Raw genomic sequence first — 13,936 nt, 5'->3', positions numbered from 1 at the left:
AATCTGTCGCAGGTAAGATATGATAGCAATGCACATTATTGATCCCATTATTATAGGTATTGCTCCCATTATTGCTGAGTGTCAAATGCAATTAAACGCGTTTCATACGTCCAGTGTGACTTAGACGTAGATCCTACCATCACCTCTCCTCATGGCTCTTCACGCCAAGTCGCAGACAGCAGCCACAGTAATGAGGACTCTTGCCCAGCCTAAGCTGGGCCAGAGGCAGAAGATCCGTTTAGGCAGAAGATCCGGGCCAAGCGCTCTTGCCAACGGTGTTCGTGTGTTTGCTGCCTCCAGTTCTGCATCGGTAAACAGCGGCTTAGTTCCAGCCGCGCCTCTCACCATTGAGATTATTTCGTTCCCAGAGGGGAAGAGCCCATCAGCTATGTTCAGCACTTATTGCTTACTACATTAGAAGCGCATAGGACTTTCCCCACGAGTCCGCTCCACACTAGTTTATTATTACTCATTTTTCTTTTCTAAGGGAATTAATGAATTATAAAAATGAGAATTATAATTAGGAATGAAATTAGATTTCAGTGGGTTTGAAAATCTTGAAACTTATTATACGCTTTAGAAAGTATTTTTACATAAGCTTTCTTTTTTACTATATTAAAAAGTAAAAGCATTATCTTTGTTTTTACTTCCTCGTTTTTCTTTCTTCAATGGTCTGCAATTGTTGTTGTCGTTCTTTGACTCACCTTCATTGAGTGGATCTTTATAAGTTAATTTTTACTAAAATGCCGTCTAAACTTTTTTCCTTTCGCAACGCTAATGTCATTACATTAAATTTTTCACCCTCAAAGTTTTTTCGTAAAATTAGTAATAAATTAGTACTAAAATTTATCGCAGTGCAAACAGTTCATAATTTTGAATCTTAAAATCGTAGGAGGACATTTCGTTTTACTTGAACGGAGGACCGTTTTTTCTCTCTATACGTACCAGACTCGCACATTGACAAGATAAGTAGATCGGTCCAAATCTTATGGACAGTTTCATTTTTTTTTAACCATGGAATCTAATGCATCACCTTCATTCTGGGTCTAACAATTATTAAGTTTTTGTGTTAAAATGTTAAAATTTTCTACTGCATTCAGATAAGAAGAAATAACGAATTTATTTTTCTGCTGGCCGCCGCAGTTATCTAAATAAAATACGATTTCTAAGTTATCTTATTCAGCCTTTTCTGCGTACTCTGTTAAGTCGTCAATCAAGCACGAACCTATTTCGACTGGTCCTCGTTTTTCTTCTACTTTATGGCAAAAATAGCCAAAATATCACCAATGCCTTTATCATTGTTTTTTTTTCAATTTTTGGCTTTTTCAGTTTGACTATGGTGAAATGGTAAGTTGATAATTTTTCTTTGTAATAAAATGCTTAAACGTCGCCTTTTCGAAAAGGCATAACTTTATGTGAATCAAAACAACCAACTTTAAATGAACTAGTGATGCTATTCTTTCGTCCGAATTTTCTTTTCAGGTTAATTGTTTTTTCCCTGATGAATATCATATTCTTGCTGCGATTCAAATCTTTCCTGTTCATTAGCATTGATATAAGCAGCGTATTTATCACATTGATCAATCTTCAGTGTGAGTAACGGTAAATTGAAACCATTGTTGAATATCCTGGTAGAATGGTTAAATTTGCATAAGGCTTACCTTCTTTTATTACAGGTTCAAATGTAGTATGTATGCAAACCAGAAATGGTTTTGTTGTTATCAATATACGTTTTTGACTGTGCACCCGAATGTAGTGGTTTCCACCAGCATGATTTACGAAACATGAGCTCTAATGCAATCCTTAATTTCCTCTCCGATGCATATTTTATGTGTTTACCACGATAGTCATCTTCTAAGAGTGGCTCTATCGTTTTTACAAAAACTGTGCGTATTGATCTACTAATAATACCCAAAGTAGATATAAGTAAAGGTTTACAAACAAGCACCTTATTATTATTATTATGTTTTGGTTGTTTGTTTTACGGGAATCGACTTCTAAGGTCATTAGCCCTCGTCACATTCTTAAAAGAGGTTTATATCACCATCAGGGTCGTCATATGTAAGATTGTAAAGGACTCTTACATTTTATTTAAAATACACCAAAATTTCAAAAACATTTGACCATAACACTAAAAAAACATATACGGATTTTAAAGCGCCCCGATCTTAAAATGAAACAGCAGCATCATCAGTCGCCCTAGGATGCCGTGGCAGTTGAATGCTTCCTAAAAATAGTCCCGAAAAACGTATCCCATCGGCGTTCCTCCCCGCGTCATTAGAGCAATTTGACCACCTTTATAGGGCGGCCAAATAACCCCTATAGGGAGGCTGGCCTTCCCAGTCCTGACATTTTTTGTTATCGATGTTGCGGAGAAATACCAGTTACGGACCTCCCATAAGTGGGGGAGTGTCGGACACGTACGGATTCGGCTAGATATTATTAAGAGCCTATGTGTGCCCGCCCCCTACCGACTAAAACTCCAAGTTCTTCGTTTCTCCCCACCCGTGGTCGGATCAGCAATTAAGCATTACACCATCCCTTTGAACTCGGGGGATCAAGATTCCCCCGTAAACAAAACCAGAGCCGTTACCATTTCCAGCCACCGTAACCCGGGCCACCGGAAAACCAATAATGGCATCCATACTTCTGTCCACGTGCCATTTGGGTCCAGTCACATCCCCTCGATGCGGTTCGGAAAGCAAAATAATATCTGCATTATTTCTGTGTGCAACTTTTCATATCAAATCAACAGCCTGTCTACACGGGTTAGTATTTAACTGCAGTATCATCATTATTTTTTATCACATTCCATAATTTTGTGCCCCTCCGAACCACATATAACACATATTCTGGGGAATTAACACCACACGCGCCTAGGACCTTTTCTGCCGCAACGAAAACTTAATTTAGTTCTGTCTATGCCCCTACACTTGGCCGAAACGTGGCCAGAGGTTCAACACCTATAGCAACGATCTTCATCTGAAGATCGTTGCTATAGGTGTTGAGCCTACATAGTATGTGTGACATACTTCTTATATAGTATGCGTGACATGAAATCCACCCAATCATGACCCTCTGTTCTGTAAGAGTTTTAGCTGCCCTGTATGTCTTAATCAGAGTAGCTCTCTGCGTCGAACCGTAGGCAAGACGAAGTGATGATACCCTGAATTCTTCCTTGTGACATATAACATTAGATTTAACTGTTAATTCATCCGTATCATCGTACATGTCGCACACATGCGCTATTGTGCGACGATCTGCCCTATCTATTGTGTGCGATAACGCCTATCTATTGTGTCAACACAGTTCTCCTCAGATAAATCTATCAGCTGTCAGTACCTCCAGTCTGTTTAATTATCTCGGTTGTCACCATAGTTGATACCGGTCATCTACGTGAAACTGTAGATACCAATTCCTCCTCAATCATACTCTCTCTAATTTTTCTTCAATACGTTCTGTTTCTGTTGCCATCGTTACAATACGTATTGGAGGGGGTTGTTTCAACAGCTGGAAAGCTTGCTTTTCCAGATGCTTGATTGTACGTGTTTTCTTAAAAACACCTCACATATCTTTCTTCGCCGGTTAAGAGATATGAGTTTGTTATTCGCGTGTGACCGATTCTGTCTGGTCTTCGTAACCGTGACTATTTTGTAACTTCCTCAACTATTTCCTGCTCAGAGCAGTTCAGACGATCCTGACAGACCACAGAACTCTTTGATGTGTTTGACTGTGCCGCGCGAATATTAATACTGAAACAACTCGAAAAAAAGCCAACATTACATTTGATATTTCACTTGTTTAACTAAATTTTAAGACTGGCACGACTTGAAGAATAACCTTTCACGCAATAAAAGCTAATATTACGTTTAGAATACATGTTTAAGTAGTTTGTTTAAGTAGTTTTGATGTTACTAAATTAATGACACGAATCTACGGCTGAACATCATTAGATTGAAAACAAAAAAAAATATTTTTTTAAATAAAGATTCATTAAATACAGTTTAATTCTACCAGAATTGTCAATTTTGTAACATTACTAACAAAACATACGACCTTACAACTTTTCTTAATAAGCATTTTAGAAGATCACCTAGTATACTCGATCAGCAAAAAAGTTTAAAAATTATTTTTCTGTGGTTAATATTCATTTGGAGGTAAATATTCAAAATGGTAAATATTCAATTTTTTTTAAACTACTTACCTTATACTACCTTCTCTTAATCGCCACATGAATTAAGACATTTACGGTAGCAATACAACAACTTCAATATACTCAAGTCGTATTCTTCTGCCGTCAGTCCATTTAGCCCCTTATAAAAAACATTTTTGGGTTCATCGTCTCACCCGTGAATTGAATTATCAAAAATTCAAGTGTAGATCCCATTTTTTTGTGACGTTCCGTTAAGACGTACGGCAGCCAACGTGCACAAACCTTTCTGAAGCCTAAGTGGCCATAAACAATGCGACCGATAGCAGCTCTTGAAAAATCAGGAAAAAGAAGAGCCAGATCGGAATCTTTGAGCGACAATCTGTTCTGATTTCATCATCGACGTGTTGCAATAAGTTCAAGGTGATTAACGAGAACCTCGCGGAACGTTCTTCATCGTGCACACTAGTTCCGTTATTTATAAACTATCACACCATTTTTGGACGTTTCTTTCTTTTTTTACATTATCAACTCTAACTGCCTTTAAGTTTCAGCCGGCTTAACGTTTTGATGGTTTATAAAACGTATGACTCAACGTAATTCAGAGTCGGCGCAACATCGCAACAAAGATACTACAAAACGAAAACTTACAGACAATAATGCAGTTTGTACTTTATTTGCTTGGCCATGAACGATAAAAATTAGCCGACCTTAAGAAGAGAGATTTCCCAGCGGTCTTTATTTTAGTGATTTTCCTCGTATATATTTTGTCTTCTTATTATTTATTCTCATACCCTGAAATTAGCAAGCTTCATTTATGTCACTGGTATACAAGTTTTTGTTAGCACTATTACGTCTTCTCACTTTATGATTTCATATATTTGATCCGAATTTAAAATGACAAGACTTTACATGAATATGGAAACTGAACCTTTTTTTCTGTATGCAGATAAAATAAATATTGATTTTTCATCATAGAGTGTACAAAAATTGAAGAAACTTTTTTTACCTATTATGTACGTATTTATTATTTACCTATTTACGAGCGAGTGCAGCACGTAGTAATAACAAACAGACGAAATAATTGTGAGGGTAATAAACAAATAGAATCATTAAACAAAAGATTAATTTGGAAATTAATTCAAATTTATTTTTCTTTTAATATTATTTTTAAGTATTAAACAGCGTTGCAGAAAACTCAAATGATTTTTAACGTTTGTTATCTAAATACATATCAGAGTAATATTGCTAGTGTAACAGGATGTTTTTATCAGTATAATTTTTAATAAATTAGTCAAAAGAAATTTAGTAGGGGTTGGTAAATTTTTGTTAAATAACAAAAGAAGTTCTATAATCTGTTTTTTTTGTAAGGCAAGATAGTGAATTTGGGCAAGTTTCGTTATGTGAATTGACAGACGTGTTTTTTTTTCTTTCTCTAATATTTCTCCACTAATTTAACAACAAGATGTAATATCATTGAAATTATATTATAATATATAATAAAATAATATATACTATATTATAATATTTAATTCTTTTTTGTTCCAGAATGGATGGTGCTGTAATGTCTGCACACTATAGATGGTAAGTTGACAAATAAGCTTATTTTATCGCAATGAAAAACAATAAAATTTATGAACAAAGTGATATTTTATGACAACATTATTATTAATTGTCTTTTGTCAAAGAATTAGGCAAATTCTATTAGTAAAATTAAACATTCACATCTATACTTGAACGTCGAATTTAAAAAAATTGTAAATATTGTAAAAAATTATTTTACACTTTTTGTGGTCGTAATACATAGTTAATCATGAACAGAACAAACTGAAACAAAATACTGCTCATAAAGAATGAATGTATTATGTAAAATAAATAGTCGGTGGGAATGTTTTTTATCCCCAATAATGCGCAATTATCGGCATGACTTCCCTGTTGTAAGTAGGTAAAATTTGAAGTCTACTACATATTATAAAAACTTCTTCTGATTAAAATAACCACAGCTATGAAGTAATTGAATAAATATGTGATTTTAATCTATTTCAGTGTAATCCTTCGGTGTATCTACTATTGTTTTCACTACCTCTTTAGGTCGAGTAATATAAATCCAGTAAATAATGATGCTTTACTCGAACCAAATTTACTGTGAAATTGTAAAGCCACGTAGAGTATTGTTGAAAAATTTTAAAACTGACATAATGTATCGTTCATTAAAAAAATCTAATGAGCCATGAGTTACTTTCTAGACAATAAAAAAATGTATTATTAAATTATTACATCGTTTCACTTAGATATAATAAAACTGCGGTTCTGAAATTTTTTATTCATATTTCATAATCTCATTATGTTTTTCCTGCATAACAGGTAGATTTAATAAGAAGGCTACTTATTGTAATAGGTATCATGATTCGACTTCCGGAAAATTTCGACATATCTTCGCGTTTCGCATCCCCCAGACCCCAAAACCACCGTCAGCTGAAAGTTTTATATATTAATTTCTTGTGGGCACGATAACTGCCATAATCTTGTGCCAATCACTTTCAAATTGATACGTAAAATATAATGACCAAAATCTCGGTCAAGTTCGTTAATGGGATAAATCGGACCCGAAATTGAAATAGGGGGCTTTTTCGACAAAAAAAATATCGCTATATCTTTCTCAATAAATAGAATATCGAATTCGTTTAAAGTTTCTACTATTTTTTTGGATAGGGTTTAAAACTTATTTAAGTAAATTTTTTTGATATCACCAACCATTGGCCCACGCGATGGAATAAAAGGGACTTCGAAGACAAAAAAAATCATACCTCCCTTAATAGGCACAGTATCGAATCGATTTAAAGTGGTCGTTAGTTCTCTAAACATTTTCTAAAACGTTTGTCTTAAACAACTTTTGATATGACCAACCCTTACGGCAAGGGATGACCAAAATATTGCTGAAATTATAAGAAGATGGGACTTGTCGAATGCTAAATATGTGAAAAGTTTTTCACATGCAACCATTATCGTATTGAATAAGTTTGAAGTTTTTCTTAACTTTAAGGTAGACATATTTTTTATCCCTTGCTTAGCACCGGTGAAATCTACCTCCGCCTTCCGGCGGGCCATAAGGAATTTTTTTTTTAAATTTTAATAAGTCTTAGTTATTTTTATTACCATCTCAGTTAACATACGAGTATGCCTAAATTCTTCCTTAACATTTTATTTAATTAAACACAAGAATGATCTCAAAATAATAAAAAAATGGGATTCAGACGGAAATTTAAACAGTGATTTGTATGCAAGTAAGCGATAATCCGCTCGCCTATTTATTTTACATAAAGCATAGTTAATATTGTAAAAATAATTGCTTTCTGTAGTTAGCTGTTTACAGAATGGTTTACAGTTATGTTACAAATTTTAGTCTCACAACCCTCTACAGCTCTTCTCAAACTCCTTTTCTGCCGAACTTTATGATATTATATAATACGATATCAACACATGTTCCGTATCGACTTAATGTATTTACTAAATGGTGAATTAGAAGGATAGATATTGTAATGTAGTACAACAGTGGTTCATCTTAAGTTTTAATGGTTATTTATTGTTACTGTAAATTAATTAAGAGGACTTTTAATTTAAAGTGATTTCTTATAATCGATTCAACGCAGTCAGTAATATGATAACTCTTTTATAGGCAGTAAATAGGGCCTACTACGTATTTTCAAGTGATTTTTATTTAATGACTTTGGATTTACTGTCGTTAGAGAGGAAGAATTGTTCTTTCAGTTCATAATTACAAAGAAAAACATATGATCGAGTTTACGATTAGTGAATTATATTACCACATTTGAAACGGGTGGGGATTCCAAAAATTCAAAGTTAACTATTGGTATTATCCTTAAAACCGGAGTCATACAAATAACCCAAAAAACAAAAGTCATAGGAAATGGAACGACCAAAGAAACAAGTGCAAATTATTGTCTGGATTCATATTTTTCAAGATTTAGTGGAGGTCCAATCGCAGCATCATGTCATGGATGACTCTTTATAATATACTGCAAAGCCTCTCATGACACTGAGGAATTTTTGTTTCTCATAAATCGACCGGAAATAAGTAAACTTAACTTATTTATAACGTATTGAATCGATGACACAACAAAACAATGAAACAAAAAAAAATGGGTGGCTCTTGTAATGCTCATAAGTAAAATCTTCGTTAGATTAATATTTTCTTTTGCCTGCTCTTGACTAAACACAATCGACTACAGAAATAAAATATTATGGAACGCCTTATATCGATAAAGATTACGGATAAAAGAGTTTAAACTTAATGAATTTTATAAACTCATTTAAAAGCGGTTGAAGAAATGATTCTTATAATCTGTGACTGCAACTCGTGAAACTGAATAAAAAGTTTATTTTATCATCTGTAAAAGATTAGGTTATATTTTAGTATTATCAATATTCCTGCTCTGACAGCCATCATAATTTTGGTCTACCTTTATGTCTCCTTCCAAAGTATTATATTAATAAACCAACGATGCAAGCCTTTCTTATGACTTTTTTATAAAGATTTTATTAGCATAAATTAATACAATTGAAACAAAAAAGTTTCGTTTTGGCTCTATATATATATGAAAAAAAAAATTAAGTTAATAATGTGTTGAAGACGATAAATTTAAAAAAGAACATTTATTTGGTTAATTTTTCGTCACAAATCAGTTATTTTATTTCCAATTTTCAAAGTCAAGATATCTGAGGTTCAAATCCTAGTAAACGTTAATTACTTTTAGACGGATCTGAACACTAGAAAGTGAATACCGGTTTCTTTGGCAATAGGGTTTCAATTAACCAGCGGTATCAGGTCGGCCTGACTCTGCAGAAGACTACAACTCATTTGTGTCATGTCTGTATGTATGTGCGTATGTATCTGCATAACTCAAAAAACCGATTAACATTAGGATGTTGAAATTTTGGATTTAAAATTGTTGTAAAATGCAGTTGTGCACCTCCCCTTTTGATTGCAAACAACTGAACGAAAAGTGACCAAAGAAGCCCAAAATCCAAAAAAAGTTGGATTTGGTCTTTTCCTGAACTGCAGTAATAAGCCTTTATTAAGAGCTTTTAAACGATATATTCGTTGGTTCCAGGGTTATAGCCAAATACAATTTTAACAAATCAAATATGATCATCCAAGGGGAAGGTTCATCGGTTTGAATTCGACTTTACTTCCTTTTTTATTATTTTTTTTTTTTTTTAATTAAATATATAGATTTATTAATAATTATTAATCGGTGATTGTAAAAAAAAAATTATAATAAATACTTATTCAATAATGACAATAAAAAAAAAAAAGAAAAATAAGTTATTAATGAAATAAAATATTATGTATTTTTCATTATAAAAAAAATGTGTATATGTAATGTAATAGGTGTACAACGAAGCCATGCGGTGTCCACATAATTTTTTTTTTGATGTTTGAACCACATTCTATTAATTAGAGCAAAAAAATTTATTTTTAATTATAAGTAAGTCACATGTTAATGATGCAATAAGTATTTCACCTCCATAACCGGTTACCATTTAATAATGTTTCAGTAAATATTGGCTGCAGGATAAGAAAAATGAGTTAAGGTAAGCATTATTTTTAAAAAATTATAGAAGCATAATAATATTTCTTTTCTATATTATATAAAATGTATTTTTGGAAAATGCATATTCTGGGAACATTAATAATTAATGACGCTGGTAAATTTAATTTGCTGAACAAATTTAAAAAAGTGATCCCACAGTTGTATTGCAATTAATATTGACCAATTCTTTTTATAGAACTCGGTAAATAATAGAAAAAACACATTTGCGATCTGTTGAAAGGGAACTTTATTAATAAAATCAAAAAATAATATAATAACTATTAAAACATATCCCACGTTATTAATTATTGCTGTTATTTCTTCTTTTTTTTTGTAAATTTGTCTCGATGATAATAAGAAATAAATATATAAAATAATTTAAAAAATAAATACACCTAACCGTGACTGTCAGTTGATGCATCTATTTCCGAACAGTCAAATGGCCGAATAAAAAATAAATCTGTCAAGTGATAATTGAGAAATGGCACTGTAGGACCTCTCTTTTTAAATTATTCAGTCAAATTGTAAGGTTTTATCTTATTACTAACGAGTACAGAAATAAAATATTGTGGAAAGCGTTTTATCGATAAAAATTACGGACCATACTGCTTCTGAAAAAAGGGTTTACACTTAGGTGTATGAAATAATTTAAAAGTGGTTAAAGGATTGTTTCTTTTTGTGGCAGCACCTCCAGAACCTGAATTATACAAAGTTTATTTTATCACATGTACAAGATTAGGCTATATTTTTGTATTCTCAAAACTGATTCAACAGTATCTGGTTTCCAGATACTGATTTAGCAAAGTTTTCAGAAAAGTTTCCAAATACTCCTGTTCCTCACCGCAATGCAGTTCCAAATTTTCTCGAAAAAATTTCGGCAACAGTCTCTGTTGAAGACGCTGATCGAATCGGAAGACAACTTAAACTAAACGAACAGAAGCTGCTTGATATTTCGGATGATATCACTAAAAGTCCATGAAAGCCAATGCGACAAGTTAGCACAGCAGCGACATATCAGATTGTTACCATAAAGCAGTAAGAAAACAACTAAAACATTTCCCCTGCAAAGTAATGTGTTTAAAAACTAAAAACTACAGATCATGCCAAAAGACTAAATTATTATCAATGGTTTAAAGGATTTATTGACCAAAATTCCGTAGGTGTCCTCGACGAAACATTTTTACAAGATAAAGAATGGTTTCATCAGGGAGGCTATATCAATTTACAAAATACAGGACTGTGATCGACTACTAACCCCCATGAATTACTTGAACAATCTTAACCCGAATCGAAAATTGGAATCTGGTCGGTGTGAATGGAATGCGCTATGTGGGTCCAGTTTTTTTGAATATGCAATTAATAGTGACCATTACTGTGCTATTTTAACTCCATTATTCAGTTATCAGAAGTGGAAATCAATCACGGTTGGTTCCGACAAGACGGCACCAAGCGCACACAGCTTATAGGTAAATGACTTTTTTATGAAATGTGTTTGGTAAACGAATAATTTCGAGGGATTTTTGATCTGCACGATCGCCCAATCTGAATCCCCCAGATTATATATCATCCTCATATCATTTGGGCAGTCACTGGGCGAAGGGTTCCTTCCTATTCACTTGTTAAACAGATTGCAACGTACTTACTTGGAAAGAAGAACCAAATTTAATTCAATGTAAAATTATTTATGACTAGCCATAAGAATTACTGATATTGCTTTACCTCCTTGTACAAAGTGAAAGAAGTATTGCGATCGCTAAAAATTTCGGTTTTCAGATTTAAACGGAAATATCCATTTTGTCGATAGCTGAATCCATTTTGACCAGTTTCAGCATGACGTATGTACGTACAGATGTATCTCGCATAACTCAAAAACGATTAACCTTAGGATGTTGAAATTGTGGCTTTAGGATTGTCGTAACATGTAGTTGTGCACCTCCCCTTTTGATTGCAAACAACTGAAGGAAAAGTGTTCAAGAAAACTCAAAATCTAAAAAAGTTGGATTTTGGACTTTTTCTTAACTGCAGAAATAAGCCCTCATTGAGGGCTTTAACCGATATATCATAAATGGTACTTATTTTCATTGACTCCACAATTATAGCCAAATAACATTTTAACTAATGAAATATTATGTTATTACAAGGGGAAGCACATCAGATTAATTTCGACTTCATTTCCTTTTGTTACCTTTTTTTTAATATAAATATTAACCTCTGATATAAAAAAAAATTACATTAACTAATAATTCAATAATGAGAAATAAAAAAAAATATGAAAAATATCAGAAGTTATTAATGAAATAAAATTTTATGTACTTATCATTTTTTTTTAAAATGTGTTTATGTAATTTAATAGGTGTACAACGAAATCATGTGATGTCCACTTCAGTTTTATTTTTATTTTTAAGTTTGAACCACATTCTATTAATCAGAGCAAAGAAATTTATTTTTAGTTACTAAGTAAGTCATTAAGTCATATGTTAATGATGCAATAAGTATTTCACCTCCATAACCGGTTACCATTTAATAATTTTTCAGTGAAACTTCTTCGATGGAAATAATCTATGGTTTAAGGTAAGTATTATTTTAACAAAATTATAGGTGCATAATAATATTTATTTTTTATATTATAAAAAATTTTTATCAGGAGTCCTCTGAAAAGATTTCAACTTCATAAACGATGTAAATTTTACAATTTAAAATAAAGCAAATATTTTACATCAACTTCTGTCTAATTACGTCCGGTTTTTTAATTGTTACGAAAAGAGTTTGGTTAAAATTATGCTCCAAATTCAAGGCAAGGCAGTACTGCATTTTCTGAGAACATCAATAAATAATCAACGTATGATGTTTGTAAATTTAATTTGACTGAACAAATTTAAAAAAGTGATCCCGCAGTTGTATTGCAATTAATATTGAACAATTCTTTTTATGGAACTCGGTAAATAATAGTAAAAACCCATTTGCGATCTGTTAAAAACGAGCTTTATTAATAAAAACAAAAAATAAAATAATAAAAATTAAAAAACATTCCACGTTAATAATTACATTTTTTTTTTTTTTTATGTAATTTTATCTCGATGACAATAAGAAACAATTATAATAAATAATTAAGAAAATAAATACTCTTAACCGTGATTGTCAGTTGATCCGTTCATTTCCGAGCAGTCAAATAGCCATTAAAAAAATAAATCAGTTAAGTTATAATTGAGAAATGATACTGTGGGACCTCTCATTTTATATTCTTCAGTCAAATTTAACGTCAAATTGTAAAGTTTTCTGTTAGTCCTAACGACAAAAATAAAATATTTTGGAACGCCTTTTATTGTAGGACCATACTGCGACAGATGAAAGAGTTTACTCTTAATTAAGTGTATAAAATCATTTAAAAGCGGTTAAAGGATTGATTCTTATAATTTGTGACAGTAACTGGTGAAACTAAATTAAAAATATATATTTTTCATTTGTAAAATATTAGGCTATATTTTAGTATTATCAATATTTCTACTCTGACACCCATCATAATTTTGGTCTACCTGTATATCTCCTTCCAACAGGGATATTAAAAACCACCGATGCAAGCCTTTCTTATGATATGTTTATAAACATTTTATTAGCATAACATTTACTATTTTTACTAAAAAAGGACTTATTTATCTATCACTAAAAGTCCATTGAAGCCAATGCGTAAGTTAGCACAGCAGCAAGATATCAAATTGGCTACCGCACATAAAGCAGTAAGAAAACAACTAAAACCTTTCCCCTGCAAAGTAATATGTGTTCATGAACTGAACACTACAGATCATGACAAAAGACATTATTATTGTCTATAAATTATTGTCAATGATTTAAACGTTTTATTGACCAATATTCCGAAGGTGTCCTCGACGTAACATTTTTTACATTTGTACGATTTACATATGGACGAGACATTGCAGTAGATCACTTGGTTAAAGTGTTTTACGACAAATTGAAACGTGTGGAATGTGGCACTAATGTTTGAAGAGATCATTTTCAACACCTTTTATAAACTATTCCAGTTATTCTATTATCCATTCGTATAAAATAATGGAATAAAAATACAAAGTAATAATTAAGAAGGTTTCGTCATTACACGTCAATAATTCTAGTGCACAGCAGCTTTCTGAAAGCACTGTACTAAAGAATACTAAAA

The 13,936-nt window shown here is 32.1% G+C and overlaps 1 protein-coding gene across 1 annotated transcript in view; it reads left to right on the top strand.

Moving 5' to 3' along the window:
* LOC142332939 (uncharacterized) overlaps nucleotides 1-13,936 on the top strand; it is an 87,844-nt gene that overhangs the window by 51,056 nt on the left and 22,852 nt on the right. The window contains exons 14-16 of the mRNA XM_075379651.1: nucleotides 5,699-5,734; nucleotides 9,731-9,766; nucleotides 12,301-12,336. Of these exons, the coding sequence (XP_075235766.1) occupies nucleotides 5,699-5,734; nucleotides 9,731-9,766; nucleotides 12,301-12,336 (108 nt within the window). The remainder of the gene's footprint in view (nucleotides 1-5,698; nucleotides 5,735-9,730; nucleotides 9,767-12,300; nucleotides 12,337-13,936) is intronic.

Source organism: Lycorma delicatula, chromosome 12 (assembly GCF_047948215.1).
Source record: "Lycorma delicatula isolate Av1 chromosome 12, ASM4794821v1, whole genome shotgun sequence".
Classification (NCBI taxonomy): domain Eukaryota; kingdom Metazoa; phylum Arthropoda; class Insecta; order Hemiptera; family Fulgoridae; genus Lycorma; species Lycorma delicatula.
The sequence above is the reverse complement of the archived record's forward strand: the minus strand, read 5'-3'. Positions and strand labels throughout refer to the sequence as shown.